Genomic DNA, 22,811 nt, shown 5'->3' with positions numbered 1-22,811 from the left:
GGGGCCATGCTGACAAACTGAGTGTGTCTGGCTCCAGGTGCCATTCCTATCCCGCCTGCATTGTCAGCATGTCTTAATGCACCGGGAGTCAGATGTATTGTCCTTGAGATAGCCCCACTGTGGCTCGACAGGCATGGAGGTATCAGAATTAGGGTGAAATGTTCCTGACTGCACATATGCATTACCTTCAGTATCATTGGAGGAAAAGCATATGAAAATTTCCCTGACCATCATATCACAAGGCATAGCCTAATGACTCTGGGTGGTAGAACCTGGGTGCGAAGCTTTAACATTTTGCATTCTCGTGTGTTGCGAAAAAGTCTATTTGTGGAGTTCCCTATATTTAGAAGATCTGCAAGAGCACTTCTTGTTTAAGCTCCCACCTGTGTGTGGTGTTTGTTTTCCTGATTAGCCAGTCCACTTCTGTGTTTAGTTCTCCCGGCAGGTATATCGCTATCAGCAATATCCTTTTTTTCTATCACCATTCTCTATATACCCCGGCCCGAAGTCATTATTGGGCATGACTTTGTTCCTCCTTGTTTGTTCAGGCAAAACATTGTTGGTGTGTTGTCTGTTTGAACTAGAACTGTCCTTCTCCTTAGAGGTTTCTGGAAGGCCTTTAGTGGCAGGAACACAGTCTTTAGCTCTAGCATATTTATGTGCGGCACGGCTTCTATAAATTTTCAAAGACCTCTGACGTTTAGCTTGTGCATGGGAGCTCCACATCCTATGTGGGATGCGTCTTTTGTGATGGTCACTGGGGGAGTTGGCGGTTTGAATGGTTTTCCCACTGTGAGGTTCTGTAGGTTCCACCATTGCATTTATTTCTGAATGCTGTCCATAACAACCACTAGATCGTCCCAAATCCCAGTTGTCTGTGACCATTGTTGTTGGATCTATTCCTGTATTGGTCTCATATGTAGTCTTGCATGTGGTACTAGGGGGATACAGGAGGCCATCATGCCCTTCATTTTCTCCATTGTCGTTCTCGTCAAATGTTGCAATGTTGCCCTTTGTTGCAGAGGCAACTGTGCTCCACAATTGCTTTGACTTTCTTGTCCACTGACATTTCCTTCATGGTCTGAGTTCAATCTCTTTCCCAGGAATGTTTTTTCGTGTCTGGATTCTGAGACTATTTTTGTAATTGATTGAGAATCCCAGCTTGTGAGGAGTCTGTATGACCTTATTGATATTCTTCTTGTACTGGGTGCTCGTCCTTGCTTTCAGTAACTAGCTGTCCAAGAATGCGTAGATGTGTTTTCCCCTTTATTAGTGATGTGCTGCGACCTAGGTATTTTGTGAACATCATGGAGCTGAATTTATCCTTAAGGATGAGACATTGAATTGGTGGTGTGCCTTGTCCACCACAAACCTGAGAATGTGTTTGCTCCGTCTTTTCACTAGTATGTGGAGGTAGGCAAACCTGAGATCTATGGGTGCCATGTAGTCAACTTTTCCTATCAGAAGGATGACTTCCTGAGGCTGTCATATTGATTTTTTTTTATAAACTTGTTTAGTGTCCATATGTCCAGTTTTGGTCTTGGTGCCTTATCTGGTTTTGTTACGAGGAAGTAGTTTGAGTACAACCCTTAGAGTCTTTCCTTTTAATGTACTATTTCTATAGTGTGTTTGCTTAACAGGTCTTCCACTACCTGTTGTAGTCGCTATTGTTGTTCTTTCTTTAGTCTCGTCTTTTTTTGGTGGTATTGTTGGAGGTGATTTTGTTAACTCTACACAATAGCCATAATTTATATTATTTAACATCCATTTGACAGAGGTAATTTTTTTCCATTCCCCTAGAAAAACTCTGATTCTTCTTCCTACTAGTGACCTGTGTAGGACGGTGTTGAGAGAGCAGTCACTTGTTTATATGGCTTCCCACTTTGGGGTTCCTCTCTTTCCGTTTTGTGGCCGCAGTAGAGCTTCCTGGGCCTTGCATTGTACTGACATTGTGTAGTGGTAGCCTCGCTCCGTTGGTGGCTGTGGTTGTAAGGATCCCCCTGTGGGGGATCTTTTCCACTGGGCCATGTTTCCTCTGAATGGTCTCTTGTACTACAGGGCTCCCATGGCCTTGGCAATTTCATTAGCTTTTTTCATGCACTGCAGCGCTTCTTCCTCTGCCTCTCTAAACAGGTTATCCCACGTGAAGGGCATGTTTATTATTGCTCGCCGGACCTGTTTGAATCCGGAGATCCTCAGCCAATAATGTTTGCTAAGGTGGTGGCAGTGCATTGTTGCCTACTGGCTGAGTCCATTGCATCCAAAGTGGATTTGTGGAACATGTTGACGATCGTCTTGCCTTCTTACAGCACAGTGTTCGACTTTTTCTTGAACTCCTCTAGCAGGTGTTCCCTGAGCTCTTCTATCTCTTCCCACTGCTGGTGGGCGTACACATTTAGCAGGGCATTTGAGTTGGCTATGCACCACTGCACTGCTGCAGGTCTGTCCATTTTTCTCCCCACCATGTCTACTATCTTACTTTCCTTGTCAAGGGGGCGGCCCTGAAGACATTGGGGTATTTGCTTTCTTTCGTGCTGTTGCTACAATAAGTCTGCTGGCACATTTTCCCTGATGTAGGGTGGGTCCGAGAAGCTGTACTTCTTTTCCACCCTTGATGTTATGGCTTCAGATGCCACTGGTTCTTTGAAACCCTCCCTGCCGTGGTCCAGCATACTGGGTGACATTGTGAGGAATTAGTTCCTTTTCTGGTCCAGTAGGAGAGTCTTTAGGAAGAAACATGCTTCTGAGTGTCACTCTTCTATTTGATCCCTGTATGTACTTGCAGCTCTCTTGGTAACTGTGTTGTATGCAAGGATGTCATCTGGTGGTGATGGTTTGGATGGGTAAGATTTTACTCCTTCATATGGGGGGCCAGCATAGATGTCCTGCCACTCATCTGCTGGTTTTCCCATTTGCAAGACTTCTGTATGTTCTTTCTCGACCTCGAAGAAATCCTCCTCTAATTCCACTCTGTGGCTTTGGAAAAATTGGGTTTTCCAACTACTCTGGCTCTTTGCGTGTTTGTGCGTGCTCTTTTAGAGGAATTTCCTATCCCTGAAGACAGTCATCAAACTCCTTCCTTTTCTTGATCAAGTTCTGCCTTGAATCACCACCTTTTTAGTTCGACTTTGAGCGACTTCCTGTCGGTGTCGAGCTCGGCGGCTTCTCAATGTTTTGACGTCAAGATTAAAACACTCTTCAGCATCGAAGTCAAGTGTTTACCTGCCTGTGGGTCGCTGCCGTTCGGTGCTGGTGTTGAGCTGCTTTTCGCTGTCTATTTGGACCCAGTATTTATGACCAGTGTCGAGCTGTTCTTGGCTTTCTCCCTCCTGTGCTTCTGATCCTCTCTCGAGGTCGAAGCCGGTATCAAGGTCTGCCTCCAGAGGCGTCCTTTGTCTTGGAACAGTGTGACTCTTTGGGTCAATCTGTGCCCTCCGGCGCGGAAAATATCAACTATACTGCTGGTCTTTGATGTTTCCACCCTGAGGGTTTACCTATAACTTGCCATCGTCTCTCAGTGCCTTTTAGCGCCCCTTTCCTACAGGCAACTCAACCGCCTCTTGAGGCCTGGTTCGTTTCCTTGGACCTCCTCTGTCCCCTCCAGGATGTCTTCCTCCTCACTGGACAAACCAAGATCCTTTAAGGACTCCTGTTTCTTAGTGGTGATGCTATGGAGTAGTATACCCCACTCAGCTTCTTCCTTGCCCTGATGTTCTTCAGCAAGGATTCTGAACATGTGGCACAGTCCTCCGAAGTTTGGTCCTTTGGAGGGCAGAGGTTACAGATTTAGTGAGTGTTTTTTTGAGGGTATGTGTGGTGGCACTTTGGGCAAAGCCTAAAGGGGGTATGCTCCATGACCTATTCTCATTCTCCGACAATGCGGTCTTTATGCGCCGGTCTTCTCACTTCCGGCATTCCTCAGTGCTTTTTCAGTGTTTTTCCTGTCTTCACCAGCCGTTGCAGATCCTCTACCCTCGAAGGTGGTTTCGATGGCAAAAATATTCTGCTCAGCACAGATTATTTTTCCTGGACTCTGGAGCTCTCCCTTTAGCTTATAGACCTACCAGAAGAAAAAATAATTTGAAGATGATAACTGAGTCAAGGGGTTTATGGGGCATATGTCTTAGGTCATTAGGCCCCACTGGACTTTCGTTGTTAGGCCCAAATGGTCGACGGCTCCCATAAAAAATGAAAAGTAGAGACTACAAGCAGACTATTCCATACCCAAACACTGGGTGGTGGAATAATGCCCAGCATATGAATCCAGAAAAGATTCACGTTGCAAAATTGCCTGAGTATTCATGACTTAATCAGATTCCAGGCCAGACCTCCCCTGGAGTACAGAATTGTGTGTAAGGAGAGGATGCTGGCCCTGAGCTCTAGAAGGTCATCACAAACATCAAAAAGGTGGCAGAGGAGGAGCAATCATTTTAAAGACTTCCTCACACACCATCAGCTTCCCAGATTCCTCAGAAGTCACACTTTCGAATAATCACACCTCATGCTCTTTCTTCTAATCATTTCGGTTAATCTGTAGACCTCCTCTATAGAACCTGGCCTTCTTGCAATCTTTCCACGATACCAAATCTGACATCATCCTTAAACACACCAACTTAAGCATCCAGGGTGAACTCAACATCTGGTTGGCCAAACCAAGCTTTCTCAAACCATATCCATCCTATTTCACCATGAAGCCCTGAATCTGAAAACACTGATCTCTGGCCCCACACACTGAGCCGCGCACATTCTCAGTACAATCTTGGCCACTCCATGCAAGGTGATTTTACCTGGAGAGGCAGACAAGCTTTCAACCACCACTTGCACCTTGCTACTGCTCTTACTAGGCTATCCTCCTCAAAGTCCAAGTCCCTGGTTAGAGCATGGAAGGAAGTTAACATCAATTTTTCATACTTTTGCCTGTAAGCTTTCTAAACTAGAATCCAAATTAATCTCACAAGCCAATGTCCAGGCCAAGTCTGACAAAATACTACCTAAGCCTCCATCAGTCAAGACTCAACATCTTAGGTCGCAGAAGGGTTCAATGTCTTCAACCAGTTTTTCACAAACAACTTCAAACAATTAATTGAAATAAGTGGCACAGCTTGCCAACCATAGGGCTTAATTAAAGTACGTCTTTAAAAACCTTCTTCTTTTGAGCTGCACTCATCAATTCACTTTACTGTTCACTTTCATCCAGGAAAATAACTAATTGTCAGACTGTTAAACAGGATTCTGAGCTGGCCAGTGCACAGAATCCCCCAATTGCCTCGTGGAATGCTCTTCTGTCCTCTGCTGACTAGAATGAAGTTTCTACCCTCCTACGACACTGTGCATTGGTTTTCATCACTGATCACCTTTCGATCTTAATATAAAGACTAAGTGATATCCGAGTTGATTAAAGTCCTCTGAATTTTTCACATCTTTCTCCTTGCAATGAACCTGTGGATGTAATGCCATCACATTAAGCTCATCTCTTGTTAAAGAGAAAATCCGAAACTGGGCGAACTGGTTCCAACACCCTACCACCATCTAGGAAACCCATTCTTAACGATGTTCACCAGCTGCTGCCAACAAGGTGAATAATATGAAAATATTCACACTCCAACCTGTTTCTTAAACCCCAAGCAAGTTATATGACCAAATCCTTCTTCATCGGCATGAGAAGCCTTTGCCGAATCACCTACGGTTTTCCAAAAGGGTACATGCCATGCCTCAATTATGCAAACAGTTTACACAGGGGCACAGGTCGTGATACTCAGTTGGGCTAAGTGCATACAGAATGCAGCTGCCCGACATTTTCCACTATGTTTAGAGCCTGACTGGCCTCCATACAGAGGGTCCAGTATAAGGCCTTACAATACCCACTGCCACTTCACTTGCAGGGGTCATATGATTCAGAATTTGCACTCCGAGGTGTCCATCCCTGCTACTGGAGGGACCAGCTATCTAATACTAGTGCATTTGAGCAAGTGATGGGCAGCTTAAGGTAGAGTGTGCAATGTTGGTACTGACATACGGTAAGCCTTTTTTGGGGAATGAGTGCTGAGAATTAGAGAGGCTATTTTAGACCGCACTTGTTGATCCGTCATTAAACTGATTCATATTTTGCAGCTCTGTCTTTATTTGGTCTGTTAAAGGTGAGTGGGTTTAATTTGCTTGGTCAATGGGTACATTTTGTTGTGTAAACTAAAATGCTCAGGTGTCCCTACAATGGCCAACTTAGCCTCTCCCCCAGGGTATCCAGGGCTGACATGCAGGTAAAGAGTAGAGAGGTTAAGGCAGTCTTACTATGGCTTCTTCTTTCTTTGCACCTTTTAGGGCCTAGACCAGAATCCCTAGTCTATTTAGCCCTCTCCTACACCTTTCTTTGAACCATGCTTCTTTTTGTCCCTCAGTCTCTAGTTCAGACGCGAAATTTCTTCTGCCCACAGCATCACTAACTGAAGTCTTAGCCCTCTGGTTCCTTAATCTAATCTGTCAGGAGCATGGGATTCCAATCACCCAACACTCAGGCCATATTGTTTGGGGTGAAGGACATGTCTTCATGTTTTTTTTTCACTGGCAAAATAGGCCTACTCACTACAATACAAACCCTATGGCTACCAGTCTAAAATGCCACTCTATGGACCTGGCATTGTTTGCCATTAAGGCTGGGCCTGCATCCATAAGTTTAAGTTGTTAAAAGTTGAATATATAGGATTTGTTATTCAAAGTCTTTCCCATTATAGTGAGAAAGGCAATAAACCGTCAGATCAGTTTGAAAGTTGACAGTGGTTCCAGTATAAAAACGTGTACAGAAGCCTATTTAGAGCTCTCCCTAGTGAGAGACGCTAGGGCTGCGAGCGTTTTTACCTGGAACTTACTAGCTGGCATAGGTATCTGTGAAAATTGTGATTTAAAACTGCTAAAAGATCGTTTTTATAACTTTTTACCTGGGGGTTTTAAATTGAATAGTTAGCTGGGGAATTGAGTTAGGCACACTGACATTTCTCCAACACGCTGATCTTCCTCTCTCTGCCTCGCCCAGCCGTCTTGTGTTATTTGCTGTTGTAGGCGGTGGGCGCCATCTTAGGTAGGGCTGGGGGTGCGCTCTAGTCGCGCCGCCCTCCCACCCTCCTCACACCCTACATAATGTGCATCCCTGCCAGACGGCGCAGCGGGCTGGCGCAGCGGGCGCTCCGGATGCGCGCCGAAGCCACGCCAAAGCCAAGCCCGTCTGCGCCCGTCCGCGACCGGACACGGCCCAGGGCCCCAACCCCTGGCCCTGATCGTAAGCTGACCTGGAGTAGGAGTGACTTAGTAAGTTTATCCTCGATCGTGTGCACCCGAGGCCACCATAGTGTAAGGGTAGGGGAGAATGAAGGGTGTAGCTATTGTCAATTCCGCTTTAGCTCAGCCCTACCAGACACCAGGGCAAGCAATCCCTCGCTGTCCTGCGGTCTCGTTAATGTTAGGTCGCTTAGCCGTCACAAACATGACGTTTATGACCTTCTCACTGATAAACATTATGATCTGCTGTTTATTACCGAAACGTGGCTAGACGCCAATTCTGATCCTGATACCATTCAGGCTTTACCTGATGACTATCAGATGGTGCGCCTGGACAGACCGATAGGCAGAGGAGGCGGGATTGCGATCGCCTTTAAACAACAATGGCCATGCAAACTAGAACTAGTTGACCTGGCGGGATGCGAAGCGGGTGTTTTCACCATAGCAATTGATGGGAGCATGACTATAAAGGGCCTGATAATTTATCGCCCACCGGGACCTATGGCCAGTTTTAAAAGAAACCTCCTAGAGTGGGTCACAGAAACAGCGATCAGGAGGGACAAGTTTTTGCTGTTGGGAGATTTAAATATACACCTGCAAGACGCACTAGACAAAGGAGCAGTGGAGTTCCGGGAAGAACTTCACACCCTACAGCTAGAGCTAAAAGGTCAGCTGCCAACACACAACCGTGGGCACCTGCTCGACCAAATATTCGCCAATTGGGAGGGTGTTTTAGCCGCTCCCCCAGTGCCCTTGCCCTGGACAGATCATTTTCTCGTTCCATTTACTATTTACTTGTCTAAGCATATAGCTAGCGCTCCCACCCCTCTTAACTACCCTCGACGTAGGTGGGCAAGATTCTCCCTGCGAGAGTTTAATAAGGCTCTTACCGTGGAAGGGCCCCCAGGAGGAAATGACGTGACAGCGGCAAATAAATTGCTGAATGACCGTATCACGGCTGCTCTGGACCACACAGCCCCATTGGGTTGGTCTAATAAAGCTGTCCACAGACAAAGAACTGCTCCCTGGTTCAGCGAGGCGCTGCGCTGTGCCAAAAGGGACTGCAAACGAGCAGAAAGACAATGGAGAATGGCTTATGATGATCGGATGAAAGAGGCTTACCTCACAAAATGACGATACTATCATAATAAAATCCGTATAGAAAAAGCCACCTACTAAGCAGATAAAATTCACGTGGCGGAAAACTCGGCTAGGGAATTGTTTAGCATATATAAATCCCTTTCCACCCCGATAACCGTTACTCGAGATGAAGATCACTCAGTAACAGCATGCAATCGCTACTTCGGAGACAAAGTGCGCAAGATTTACTCTGCTTTTCCCGACACGCCACCCTTAGCGGAAGAACCTGCAGATTTAGCAGGAGCTGAAGCTGACTCAGATCTGCTACTTCATTTCACCACTCCTCTATCGGAGGATCTCGTTAAAATCTGCAGATCCGTCAGATCTGGCTCCCCACGCGATCCTGCCTCCCCAAAAAGGCTGAGTGACAGCATAGAGACACTGGAACCTTACATCAGGCATTTGCTAGATGTCTCCTTTCGATCCAGTTCTCTACCTGTGGACTGGAAACAGGCTGTGGTGCTTCCCCTCCGCAAGAAGCCTAACATTGGCCTCGATAAGCTGGATAACTTACGCCCCATCTCTCTCCTGCCATATTTTTCGAAGGTAGCAGAGAAGGTGGTAAATAAGCAGCTAATGAAATATGTGGAGGACAGTAACCTTCTTCATCCGACTCTTTTCGGGTTCCGGCCACGCCACTCCACCGAGTCTGCCCTTCTTAGGGCCTCCGAAACTCTCAGGCAGGGTGCTGACGAGGGTCAAACCATGGCTCTCATCCTTTTAGACCTTAGCGCGGCGTTCGACACTGTGGCACATTCCATCTTGCTACAGTGTCTGAGCAAAGGTGGGGTGAGAGGGGCAGCGTTGAAATGGATTTATTCATTTCTCGCAGGCCGAGGCTTCCAAGTGAGGCAGGGAGACTATTACTCTGAGCGAATTGCTCTGGACCAGGGGGTGCCGCAGGGCTCGTCACTGAGCCCAACACTTTTTAATCTCTACGTAGCCCCGATTGCCTCCTTGGTAGAGAGCTACGGCCTCCGAATGGTTTCCTATGCCGACGACACGCAGTTGGTGATCTCCCTGTCGCGCGCACCCGATCTTTCGGCGGACATCTTCAGAGCCTGTATGCAAGACCTAGCTGCCTGGATGTCCGCAAACTGCCTTAAGCTTAACCGAAATAAGACCGAGGTGCTTGTCGTAGGGGGAGACCGATCGGCGTGGACGTCGGCATGGTGGCCTCCATGCCTTGGCTCAACACCTATCCCATGCCTGAAAGCAAAGAACTTGGGCATTTGGATCGACTCCGACCTGACCTTCGGCCCTCAGATCAACCGGGTGGTCGGATCATGCTTTGGGACCCTCAAAAGTCTCAGGAAGGCATTGAAGTTTTTACCTGTAAAGGCCCGTCAAACCCTTGTGCATGCGCTAGTCACCTCAAAGATGGACTATGGCAACCTCCTCTATCTAGGGACTCCGAAGAAGAATCTGAGCCGTTTACAGGTCTTACAGAATGCCGCTGCTAGGCTAGTACTTAGACTACCCAGAAGAGCCGCATCCTCGGTGGCCCTTCGGTCCTTGCACTGGCTCCCGATCAGAAGTAGGGTTGATTTCAAAGCACTCTGCATGTGCCATCGGATCATCAACGGGAGGTCTCCTCTCCCTTTGAAAGGACTGCTGACACCTTATGAACCGTCCCGCTCCCTCAGATCTTCTGGCTCGGGACGCCTTGTTGTCCCCAAGGTGTCCAGAGCACGGATGGGCGGAAGATCCTTTAGGTACCTTGCAGCCGTCAGATGGAACACATTACCCTTAATATTGCGTCTCGAACCATCTGAACTAATCTTTAGAGCCAAGCTCAAAACTACACTATTCGAACAGTAAAGTATTCCACTTCTGTAGGTTCCAGTTAGCAGCCGCTCCTTAGCGCGGGGACACGCCGCTGTGCGTCACCAAGCGCTTTACAAAACTCCCTAAATAGAAAATAGAAACAGATGCTTGCAAAATGTAACAATTAGAAGCTATTTATAATGCTCCCTGATTATATGCAAATCTTTCTATAATATGAGCCCTAACCTAATCAGAGAGGCTATCATCGGAGCTCTGACATAACAGGCAAGCTGACATATCTCACTGTACTATATGAAACCAAAAGGGAGAATTTGTTTTTTCAGGACAAGTAGATAACTGAACCATCCTATCTGATGGAAGAGTAGATACTAAAATTTCACACTCCTGTGTCGCCTCGATCGATGGATTCTGGTAGCACTACTTCTGGGTGGCCCCCCAAAGAGCCATGAATCTCTGTTATCTGTTGATGCCTTGGGCTGCACCTTGGTCACGCCTGTGTGGGCTCCTCACACCATATATAATGGCTTGCTAAATCATGCCCATTCCTATTGGTTGCTCTACTGATTTTGTTTGGTGCACCTCTCAGATCATATAGCAAGGCTGCTTGGAGTGACCAGTCCCAAGTAAAGCTGTTCGGCTGCTCTTTTAGGTAATCCTCAGATCCTCTACTGTGGCTGGTTCAATGTTGGATGCTCTCTTGTTGGTCTTGGGTGGAACTTAACATTTAAGACTATGATTGTTTGTGCAATGCCCATTATTATGGTTTGGTCCACTGCTGCTCCTTCAACCCTTAGACGATATAATATGGCTGGATGTATAATGCCTATTCCTGGGTGTTGCTCCTATGTGTACACCAAAGACTATTACTGTGGCTCCTGGGAGGACGTCTTAGAGAGAGTACCATGGGTGATAGTATATTACACATTCTAATGGGCTGAGCCCTGCTACAGATGGCTGGAGTCCTAAAGCATTTGTCAGTCTCATAATAATTTCTTGTCGGGTCTTATCCTATAAGTGTGCATATGTGCAGGGCACAGGTGTGTGCCTTCTTTGTATGTAATTGCTCTTTCTACAGTGCATACACTTAAATGAATTTTTCTGAGTTAGTGCACGAGCTGCAGTCAGCATAGCTCAGAAACAGTGACAGTAATTGCCTCACTCTGTTTCTAGCTATGCTGTCTGCAGCACAGGCAGAAACGTAGAGAAAATCTGAGTAAAATGTATATGGTTTATAAGATGGAAATCCCTAAAAATGTTTGCACAGTTCTGTCCGGCAAGAACACACACCTTCACAATGCGGGACAGTGTTGCTATGGTGACCAATCAAAGCATAATACAGGTAACTCCATCATCCCCATTCCTATGGATTACTCCCAGACACACCAGCGTGTACTCGATAGGCATATACTGTGTCTGGTTGCTTCTTTGCCGCTGTATAGCGGACCAATCCAAGCATACACTATGGCCGACTGTATAAAGTCCATTAGTTATTCCCTGTCAATCCTGGATAAAATCCTCAGAGCATATAATTTAGATCAAGTGTTTCCAACCAGTCAATCACAAGCTGCCAGCAGCTCCCAGACACCTTCAAAGTAGCTCACAGCCTTTAGCCCATTTTTAAATAAGCACAGTGTCACATTTTTCTTTTAACGTTAAGGGAAGGCTTTGTTTACTTTACATTATCTTCATCAGGCTGTAGATAGTAGGGCCTGATAATGAGCAATGCTCTGTCAAATTTATGGGCCAGGCTGAGTCACAGAGGTGAAGAACTGAAGCACTGAAATATTTAGTTCTTAAAGAAAAGTCCTTGTTGACTTAATTTTGAATTGGGAGACCAAAATGATGTCTCTGAATGCTTTAAAATGGGAGAAAAGTAAAATGAAAAGTAATCTTAATGATTAACTCTTCCTTTTAATTATATTCCATATCAAAGTGTCACATTTACAAGTAGCAGGTCTTTTGCTCCTAGTGACCAGTAGACACTGTGCCATATTTTTAACTGATTTATTTTTATTTTTTTCAAATGGAAGAAGTTTAAATGAAGACAATATTTTCTGTGAAACATTAAGTATTACTGTCTTTCTCCACATTCAATTAAGCTAAATACCTCTTAATGTTTTATGAAGCATGTTTATTCACTTAAAATGTCTCCAATTTAACCAAACGATTTTTCTGTTATAAATGGGGCACCATGTCTACAGGCCACTGGGAGCAAGATACTTGGTGTTTGCAAATGTGACACCTGGAAATGGGAGAAAATGTAAAGGATGAGTTTTATGTAATTAACATAAAGTTAACTCTTAGGTTTCTCAATACAGAGCCATATTTATAACTGAAAAACACGGCCATTATTTTAAATTGGCAAACTTTAAGCTGCAGAAAAATGTTCCATACTCTGAACATTTTTGCAGAACATTTTTCTGCACTTTAAATTTCTTCCATGTGTGTTATACATGTAGCAGTGTCACATATGGTAAAAGGTATGTCCTGTGCACAAAAACATACAACACAGTCTCTCAGTCACCCGCACACACATATTCTATTCATACGCACACATGTTCATACATCCCCAAAGACCACACTCTCACTGACACACATAGCAGCCCTGTTGTGGTGCCTCTAGTCAAAGTATTTTCTTCAAACCATAACATCTTTCTATATGGACATTAAGCTAAAGCCAATTAAGCTGGGTGTGGGGCACTAGTTGCTTAGCCTGGAGTAGCTCACAATGATTTTCACAGGTGAGACATAGCTCCCACTACAGAAAAGGTTGGAGACCCCCAATTTAGATGATGGAAGAAGATCCCCCTTCTGGCAAAATGTAGCATCATTTCACATCTGGGCACTTCCCTAAACCCATATTCAATTTATTTTAAACTTTTATACAGGCCAATGCAAAACTGGTAGATATCTGCCTGTATCCATTACTTTGTCTTTTCTCTTACACCCTTGCATAGGGTGCAACTACAAGATACCTGATCACAGTTTGAGCAGTCTCTGCCAGGCATGCATGAATCCAAACCTCTACAAGCATAAGTGGAAATGCTCTTACATACTTTTCAACTATCCATACACATGCATAATGCTTAAAAATCTATCTCTCATATCTTTCTTCTTCAAATTCAAACATAGGACAAGCAATAAAACATAGAACGTCCACATCTCTGGTCATCAAACACGTAATCAAGACTATCCCTCGAGGCCACATGACAGACAAGCATTTTGCTAATCATAGCTCATCCACAAAGTAGTGTGCTACCCGTTCAAAAATAAGCTGGGTGCCTTTTCAGGGCATGAAGTGCTATAGAAAAAACAACTACAATGCAATACAAACCTACACTTTAGCATCTGTAACTCAAAGCTCTTCAACAGTACACAGTAGCAAAATGAACCTTCTGTACGGTGCTCTTCGTTGTTCAATCCAACAGTACCAAGCTGATTCTCTTAAAACAAACGGAGTACCTACTACCAAAGAAGGCCCCTCAGACCGAGACTGGGCCTACCCATGAGCACCTGCAAATATAGAAAGTCTTGCATTTGCACGACTGTTTGTGTGGCACAGATAGCCCAACAATGGAACATTTTTCTAACAATAAAGAATCCACACATGCACCTGGATTTACAAGTGCAGTAAAGACCTTGCTGATCACAGCTACCACCTATGCCACACAAACGCAATCAAAGCTTCAACATATGTCTGTTGTGCAAATACCCCCAAGCAATCCAGCTGGACAACACATATGGTATGCTTGATCCAGCGTGTATCAAAATCCCTTAACCCCTATGGATCACTGCTAGGTCTACCACCATACAATTGAACATACACTTTTGGGTACACTTTATTTAATGTTTGGAGGGATATACACCACTAAAGATCATATTTGTTCTAACGTCTTTCACTTAAGCCTCAAAGATCTGTTAACTTCTTAAGTGCTGCACACCAACATTCAACAATAAGACATCTTAGAAGCTTTTGATACTAGTGGGGCCTCACTGGTCAGAGATTCTGGGACACAGAGCACAAGAAAGCCCTGCTGGAAGACCAGGACAGCAACCCCTCTAGGCCCTCCCCCTCCAAGAGATCTGGGTCTCATACCTGCAATACGACTCCCATATGCTACTCCCACTGCACAGAAGCTGTTGTTTGGTACAGCAGCAATTTCTCCAGCACAGCGCGTCCCGTGGTGGTTGTCGTTATCATTGTCTGGGTGTGGCATGGGGTCAGCATCGTTGGAGTTCAGGTCGTAGCTGCCTTCGGGGCTCTGCAAGATAAACACAGACGATGAGTGTCCTTATGAATAATACAAGGCAAAGATAGGGATTATGCTACTTACCAGTATGCATCTGTTCTTGGCATGTAGAGCCGCAGATCTACACACTTGTGCATAGATCGCCATCTGGTGTTGGGCCCAGATGTTTGCAGTTTGTTTTTCCTCCTGGAAAGTCTTTGGAAGTCGAGGTCGGTGACTCCTCCTTTGGATTGTATTGCGCATGGGCTTCGGCTCCATCCTCAGATTGTTTTTCGCCAGCAGGGAAAGATGGAGCGTATTAGTAACAGTGAAGATGCCCATGTGTGTGCTATCTAAATGAGATAAACTGGAACAGATAAAGGTAGCCGGGGAGGCGGGTGGGCGTGTGTAGATATGCAGCTCTACATGCCAAGAACAGATGCATACTGGTAAGTAGCATAATCCGTTCGAGGCATATGAGCTGCAGATTACACACTTGTGCATAGATTATATAGCAGTACCCACCGTTAGCGGCGACCACCCGTATCTGTTGCAGTGGTTTGAAATAACGTTTTGAGTACAGCCTGGCCTACACTAGCTTGTTGCTTAGTTTGCACATCTATACAATAGTGTTTGGTGAAAGTGTGCGGTGTTGACCATGTAGCTGCTTTGCCGATATCATCTAATGGGATGTTCCCTAAGAATGCCATGGAAGCCCTGTGTAGAATGGGCTTTCGGGGGAATGGATAGCGTTTGCTTTGCTTTATGGTAGCAGATTTGAATGCATTTTACAATCCACCTAGCTATCCCCGGTTTTGAGATGGGGTTACCTTTGTGTGGTGGAGAGAAAGAAACAAACGGTTTTTTGGTCTTACGGAAAGGTTGTGTTCTCTGAATGTAGTAGAGTAAGGCTCGTTTGACATCCAGTGTGTGAAGAGCCCTTTCCGCAACGGTCTGTGGTTGCGAGAAAAATACTGGTAGTTCTACTGTTTGGTTTAGGTGAAAGGGAGAAATGACTTTTGGGAGGAATTTTGGATTGGTACGGAGAACAACCTTATTATGGTGCATTTGGAGAAAGGGTTCTTGAATGGTAAGTGTTTGTATCTCACTGACCCTTCTAAGGGAAGTGATGGCTACAAGAAAAGCGATTTTCCATGTTAGGAATTGTAGTTCGCATTTATGCAGAGGTTCGAAGGGAGGCCCCATTAGCCTTGTAAGAACGATATTTAAGTTCCACACAGGTGACGGTGGCACTCTGGGGGGAATTATTCTTTTAAGGCCTTCCATGAAGGCTTTAATGGCAGGTACTCTAAAGAGTGAGAGATGTTGCCTGTTTTGTAGGTAAGCTGCAATAGAATGGACGTATAGGCTAGATTGCACCTTTGTAGGTGGAGTAAGTAGCCAATTATGTGTTGAATGGACACGTCCAGTGGATTGATGGTATTGTTATGGCAATAAATAACAAAACGTTTCCACTTGGCAGCGTAGCACGGTCTAGTGGTAGGTCTTCTAGCTTCTCTGATGACGTTCATACAGTCAGGGGGAAGATTTAGGTACCCATATTCTAGGATTTCAGGAGCCAGATCGCAAGGTTGAGCTGCGCTGGGTCTGGGTGTTGGATCTCTCCATGGTTCTGGGTTAAGAGGTGTGGAGAGAGGTGTAGTTTTTGGTGCGGCACTACAGATAGTTCCAGCAGTGTGGTATACCACGGTTGTCTGGCCCACGTTGGATATACTAGGATTAGTGTGAGGGAGTGTTGTTGTAGTTTGCGCACCACTAGTGGAATGAGTGGGAGAGGCGGAAAAGCGTACGCATATCTGCCTGACCAGTTCATCCATATCGCATTCCCTTTGGACAATGGGTGTGGGTATCTGGCGGCGAAGCTTGGGCATTTGGCGTTTTCGTGGGTGGCGATGAGGTCTATCTGTGGATGCCCCCACATTTAAAAGTACGGGTGAAGAACTTGCGGGTGGAGCTCCCACTCGTGGATCTGTTGTGTCTGCCTGCTGAGCAGATCTGCCACTGTGTTTTGGACTCCTGGGACATGCTGGGCTAGGAGAAAGATTTTCTGGGGTATTGCCCATCTACATATGCTCTGTGCTAGGTGAGAGAGCTGTGGAGAGTGTGTGCCGCCTTGTTTTTGAATATAATACATGGCTGTCATGTTGTCTGTTCGGATCAGGACTGCCTTGCCTGAAATTTGAGTTTGAAAAGATTTTAGGGCTAAGAAGATTGCTAGTAACTCCAGATGGTTGATATGGAGTAACTTTTGTTGAGGTGTCCACTTGCCCTGTATGGTGAGATGTAGTAGATGAGCTCCCCAGCCGGAGAGTGATGCGTCCATTGTCAGTACTATTTGAGGAACCGGGTCCAGGAACGGTCGACCTTTGGAAAGGTTTGTGGTGTTCCACCACTGCAGAGAGCGATGGGTGCGACCGTCTACCAACACCAGATCTGTTAATGACCCTGGGCCTGGTTCCATTGGTGCGCTAAGCACTCTTGGAGAGGACACATCTGGAGTCTTGCGTGAGGCACTATGAAAATGCATGAGGCCATCATCCCTATTAGTTGCATAAACACTTGAGCTGGAAGGGAGTGTTGTAGTGCGAATTTTGCGCGTAGAGCTTGAATGCTTGCAATCCTGGCAGGATTGGGGTAGGCTAGTGCTCTTGAGGTGTCTATGGTGGCACTGAGGTACTGTTTTATGTGGGATGGTTGGAGATGGGACTTCTGGTGGTTTACTGTGAAGCCCAGCTGGTGGAGTAATTGAATGGTGGTAGATGTGTGTTGAACACAGTGATGGTATGACCCGGCTTTTATCAGCCAGTCGTCTAAGTATGGGAAGACGTGGATGTGTTGTCTTCGCAAATGTGCTGCTACCACTGCTTGGCATTTGGTGAATACCCGTGGTGCTGTTGTGACTCCGAACGGGAGCACCTTGAATTGGAAGTTTTGTCCGTCCACTACAAATCTGAGGTACTTGCGGTGAGCTTTGTGCACCGGAATGTGAAAATACGCGTCTTTTAGATCTAAGGTGGTCAAAAAGTCGTTTTGGGATAGGAGCGGAAGTACCTGCTGAAGCGTTACCATATGAAAATGGTCGGAGTGTATGTACGTGTTTAGGGGTCGGAGATCTAGGATGGGCCGCAGAGTCTCGTCCCTTTTTGGTATGAGAAAATATAGGGAGTAGACTCCCATGTTTTGTTGGTTGGTAGGAACGGGTTCTATTGCCTGTTTTTGTAGGAGGGAGATTACCTCCTGCTTTAGGAGTATTAAATGTTCTTGTGACATTGGGCGCTGCCTGGGTGGAATGTTTGGGGGGTAGATATTAGTTCTAGGCAGTGGCCTGATTGAATTATTTGTGTCACCCATTTGTCTGAGGTGATGGTAGCCCAGACGGGAAGGAAATGTTGGAGTCTGCCCCCGACCGGAGTGGAATGGTCTGGGGGGAGTGGGGGGAAGTCACTGGATAGGCGTTGTGGCAGAGCGGGCGTTGTTTGTTTTGCCTCTGCCTTTATTATTGTTACCCCTATAGCCGCCTCTTTGATAACCCCTCGTGAAGGTGGACTGAGTGGGGGATTTGTACGAAGTGGACGCGGTGTCTGAGGAGTAGCCTCTTGATGTACTTCGAAAGGAAGAGCGGCGAAAGGAGCGTCTAGGAGGGTGTGACTGTAAGGCTCCCATGGACTTCACAGTATTCGTATCCTTCTTCATTTTTTCTAGGGCCTCATCCACCTTTGGGCCAACTAGATGTTCCTGGTCTAAGGGATGGTTAAGGATGGAGGCTTGTACCTCCGGTTTAAACCCTGATATTCTTAGCCAAGCATGGCGACGGAGAAGGACGCTGGTATTGATGGCCCTGGAAGCTGTGTCTGCCGCATCCAAGGCACAGCGTATAGAGATGTTAGTGATAGTTTTACCCTCTTGAATTAGTTTGTTGACCCTAGCTTTATATTTTTCAGGGAGGCGGTGCATTATGCTTTCTAACTCGTCATAATGTGCCCTGTCATATCTGGCCAATAGCGCTTGATTATAGGCGATACGCCATATATTGGCTGCTTGTGACGCAGTGCGCTTTCCTGATGCGTCCAGTAGCTTTGACTATTTGTTAGGTGGTAGTGCTTCGCCTGACGGCTGGGAATTTGCCCTTTTGCGTGCAGTGGACACCACTAGGGAATCTAGTGGCGCTGGCCCTCTGATGTAGGAGGGATCTGTGGGGGCAGCTTTGTATTTCTTCTCTATGCGCAGGTTAATGACCCTGGCCCTAACTGGGTCCTTAACCCCTTCAGTGCCCATGACGAGCAGGACTCATCATGGTCCGCGGTGGCGCTGTGCCCATGACGAGTCCAGCTCGTCATAGACCCCGCCCGCTAATACAACGGCCGGCACAGGGCGGGGAAAGGGGCGGGCACTGAAGGGGTTAAAAACTTCTGGGGCATGCTTTACCACTCCTTAAAGCATAGGTAATATGGAGGTAGACCTATGTGGGTGTTGAATGTGTCGAGGAGGAAATCTTCCTCCACGGGGTCGGTATGCAAGTCTACCCCGTGATAGTGTGCCGCCCTTTGAAGTAGATGGTGGAACCCCAATGAGTCTTCTGGTGGAGATGGCCTGGAGGGGTAAAGGTCATCTTGTGGGACGTTGGGGATATCAGGGATATTGTAGTCGTCCCATGGGTCTGGGGATCCTGTAGGAGTGGGGTCCCCTGTGGGTAGGTCCTGGGGGACATCCCCTATGTCATCATATGGGTCCCCGTGATCATCATCGTGTGGAGAAGGGGTGGGAGAACGAGGAGGTTGGGGTGGAGAAGGCGGAGGGGGTGGAGGTGGAGAAGGTGAAGGAGGTGGGGAAGGTATCCTGAACGGAGAGGTAGCAGAGTCCTTCCTCTTTGAAGGCGGAGGTGGAGCAGGCTTCTCCAAATGTCTCTTTTTGGAAGAAAGTGTCAAATGTCCAGTTTTTGGATCCTTGGTGAGTGTTTTCTGCAAGGGATCCGGTGTAAATAAGTCCGGTGAGGCTGGTCTGTCCGTCGGCGCCGAAGGCATCGGGCCGTTGTCTTTTTAGGCTTTTCCGTGCCGGTTCGTTGTTTGGAACCTGGTTTGGGAACCTCCGGACGCTTGGTCGGCGCCGAGATGGATTTCGGCCTCGAAGTGTCGGTGCCGGTGGCCTTGTGTGCTTTGGTCGGCACCGAAGGTGGTGTCGGTGCCGAAGAGCTGGGTTTTGACCCCGAGTGCTTCGGTGCGGAACTCGGTGTCAATATGGGGGTCGGCTTCTTTTTCCGTGCCGAAGCGTGTTTATCGGCACCAGGGATAGGCTGGCTCGAGCTCGAGCCGCCGGAAGGCTTGCTTGGCTTCTTCGCCGGGCCCGAAGGTGGGGTGTTGGAAGCAGTGTCCTTGGTCTTGCCTAGGCCCGGAGGCGAAGGTGTGACCGGAGCCTTTTTCGGTGCCGGCAGGGGTCTGGGGAGGGGGGGGGGGATCAGTACTCACGACCCTCTGCGCTGGGGTGATGTCCTCCACATCTGAGTCGTCGGCCTCGGAAGCGCTGACGAGGCCCTCTTCGGTGTACCGCTCTGGAGCGTCGATGCCTTCTCCGAAGATGTCGTCCGGAATCGTCGTCGAGGAGTGCGCCATAGTTCTTCTGGCTCTTCGGTTCCGAATAGTGTTTTTGGACCGGAAGGACTTACACGCCGGACAGTCTCGAGCCTCGTGTTCAGGGGAGAGGCTGAGGTTGCATACCTCATGAAGATCGGTGTGGGGAAATTTGGACCCACATCGAGGGCACTTTTTAAATGGAGTCCTTTCCATTAGCCAGGACCGAAGCTTGGAGAGACCCGAAGGCCGCCATCGACGACTGTAACTGAAGGTCCGTGCCGATGAGAAGGCGCGCCGAGTGGGGGAGACCGCGATCGAAACAATACCACGGTTTAAGGTGAGGATTGCGCGTCGACCGTCGAACTGGAAGCTGTTCGGAACCGGAGCGCGAAGATCACATCCGAGTCCGATGGCGAAAAAAAACAATCTGAGGATGGAGCCGAAGCCCATGCGCAATACGATCCAAAGGAGGAGTCACCGACCTTGTGACTTCCAAAGACTTTCCAAGAGGAAAAACAAACTGCAAACATCCGGGCCCAACACCAGATGGCGATCTATGCACAAGTGTGTAATCTGCAGCTCATATGCCTCGAACACAAGAATTATGCAAGAAGATCTGCATAGCGATGCGTGTACGAGGTACAGTGCTGATATTTATGAAAAATGCATGTGTTTCAAATGCAGGACAATCAGTGCACTATGGAACCACTCTGTCCACCACATCAGGAAATGCCACCCCCTCCAGCGGGTTGACAACCAGCCATTTTCCTACCAGTATGACTGGTATTTTAATGATCTAGCCAGTACAACAATTTGAAAAATCACCTACAGCTGTTATTTTATCCCCTTATCAGAATATACTTTAAGCAGTAAATATATGAAGAAAACAGGTTAAAATGTGTTCTAGAATTGCCTTAATGACCAGACTGATAATTAAAGTAAACAGAGACAGAAAATCCACATTAAAAATGAATACAGACAATTTTATATAATGTTTTATTCAGGTATCTTGCCTTGGCCTTTGGAGAACCTTAAAACATGAACAAATAGCCAGTATATTTCTCCTCTGGGAAAGACAACCCTACCCCTCCCTCGTTTACTAAGATCTGGGGCCCTCTGGCAAGGCCTGATGGAAGACATGTACTAGGTAGCCTATCTACGACTCCCTGGGTGGAACTTACACACAGTGAAGGAGGCCTCTATGTACTGCTACTATGTCTAGACGTTGAAGTGCACGTTCACAAATTTTCCTGGGGAGGATACCCAGAGGACTGGCAATTAGTGTTACTGTTACATTTATACTGGGCTTATAGCGGGGGGGGGGGCTGGTTTAGTTATGTAATGCCAAAACCTTGAATAGAAAGTAAAAAATAGAAAAAACTAGTAGCCCTTGACCCCTGGTCTGGTGTGCCACTTCTCCGCTGTATAACTCCTCCAGTCTCTGCAGCGTTCTCTGCCCGTGGGCCGCAGGTTTGGTTCTGCTATCGTGGACCGCTGCCCGGCTTGGCTTGATTTCACTTGATTTTACTTCTGTTACCACAGTCTGAGGTAATCTTTTAAGCACAACTTTGGTTTAGTTTTTGTCTTGTCCAACGTTGTTTTGTTTTGTTCAGCTCTGTTATTCATTTAGCTTGTTTAGCCTTGTCTAGCCTCACTTAGTCAGTTTGGTTTACTGCTCAGCTTACTTCTGTCATTAGCATCTTTTGGTTAACCTGCTTATTAAGGGGTTGATTACTCCCCCCCCGCTCCTGCTGTTTCCCGTTCCCGCCATTTTTCCCAGCTCCCAATGCCCCCCGCCCTCCCTGCAAGCCCCCCCACACCTCCCAGGACTACTTATGAAGCCGCTGGGCACCTGTGTGCTGGCGCACCAAAAGCAAGCCAGTTTGCACCTGGCACCAGGACCCCTGGTCCTTCCGCCACCCGCCAATGCACCGCCAAGGAGCTCCAGGACCTTGACCCCGGACACCAAAGCAACAGCTGCTTCACTGCCTTCAAGCGATCAACCAAAGCACCCTTCACCTGCCGCCACTGCCCCTTCCCCTCCGACACAGCCCATGATGAACACCGTGTCGCTTCCGCACAGAAAACCACAAACTATCTTAAACTGCTAAAATGCATCCTGATCAATGCCCACTCCTGATGCAAACACGCCACGGAAATCTGGGACACCATCACCACCCACTCCCCTGATGTGGCCTTCATCACCGAAACATGGTTCAACCCATCCTCAAACTCCGACACTGACACTCCGGACAGCTACAAGATGATACACCGCGACCGCACCAACAAACATGGCGGGGGCTCCGTCATCATCTTCAAGGAAACCATCCGATGCACCGCCCCCAACGACGACCCAACGCTTCTCATGGAACATCTCTACTTCCGACTACAGGCTGATGCTAACACTACAATTAGAGACATCCTTGCTTACAAACCCCCGGGGCGCGAGCTGCCTTCTGCGACACATTCTCCAATCTCATCTCTCCCCTAGCCATCGTCTCCCATCACTACGTCCTTCTTGACGACCTCAATTTCCACATCGACGACCCCAACAATGCCAACAACACCACCCTCCTGAACAACATCGGCTTCACCAAGCTGGTCAGCAAATCCACGCAAAAAGCGAGACACACAGTTGACGCTATCTTCTGCTAAGGTGACATAATCAAATTCATCCACGTCCTAGAACTCACCTTGAATGACCACGCCATTGTTCACTTTACCATCACCAAGCACCACTGCACAACCCACCTCAGCTGCGGCAGGGTAACCCAGCCTCAATGAACACATGCCCTCA

The 22,811-nt window shown here is 47.1% G+C and overlaps 1 protein-coding gene across 1 annotated transcript in view; it reads right to left on the bottom strand.

Moving 5' to 3' along the window:
• Nucleotides 1-22,811, bottom strand: part of PCSK7 (proprotein convertase subtilisin/kexin type 7) — a 199,066-nt gene that overhangs the window by 77,971 nt on the left and 98,284 nt on the right. The window contains exon 6 of the mRNA XM_085647442.1: nt 14,294-14,459. Within this exon, the coding sequence (XP_085503568.1) occupies nt 14,294-14,459 (166 nt within the window). The remainder of the gene's footprint in view (nt 1-14,293; nt 14,460-22,811) is intronic.

This window comes from Triturus cristatus, chromosome 3_2 (assembly GCF_964204655.1).
Source record: "Triturus cristatus chromosome 3_2, aTriCri1.1, whole genome shotgun sequence".
Taxonomy (NCBI): domain Eukaryota; kingdom Metazoa; phylum Chordata; class Amphibia; order Caudata; family Salamandridae; genus Triturus; species Triturus cristatus.
This window is presented reverse-complemented; position numbering and strand designations above follow the sequence as displayed.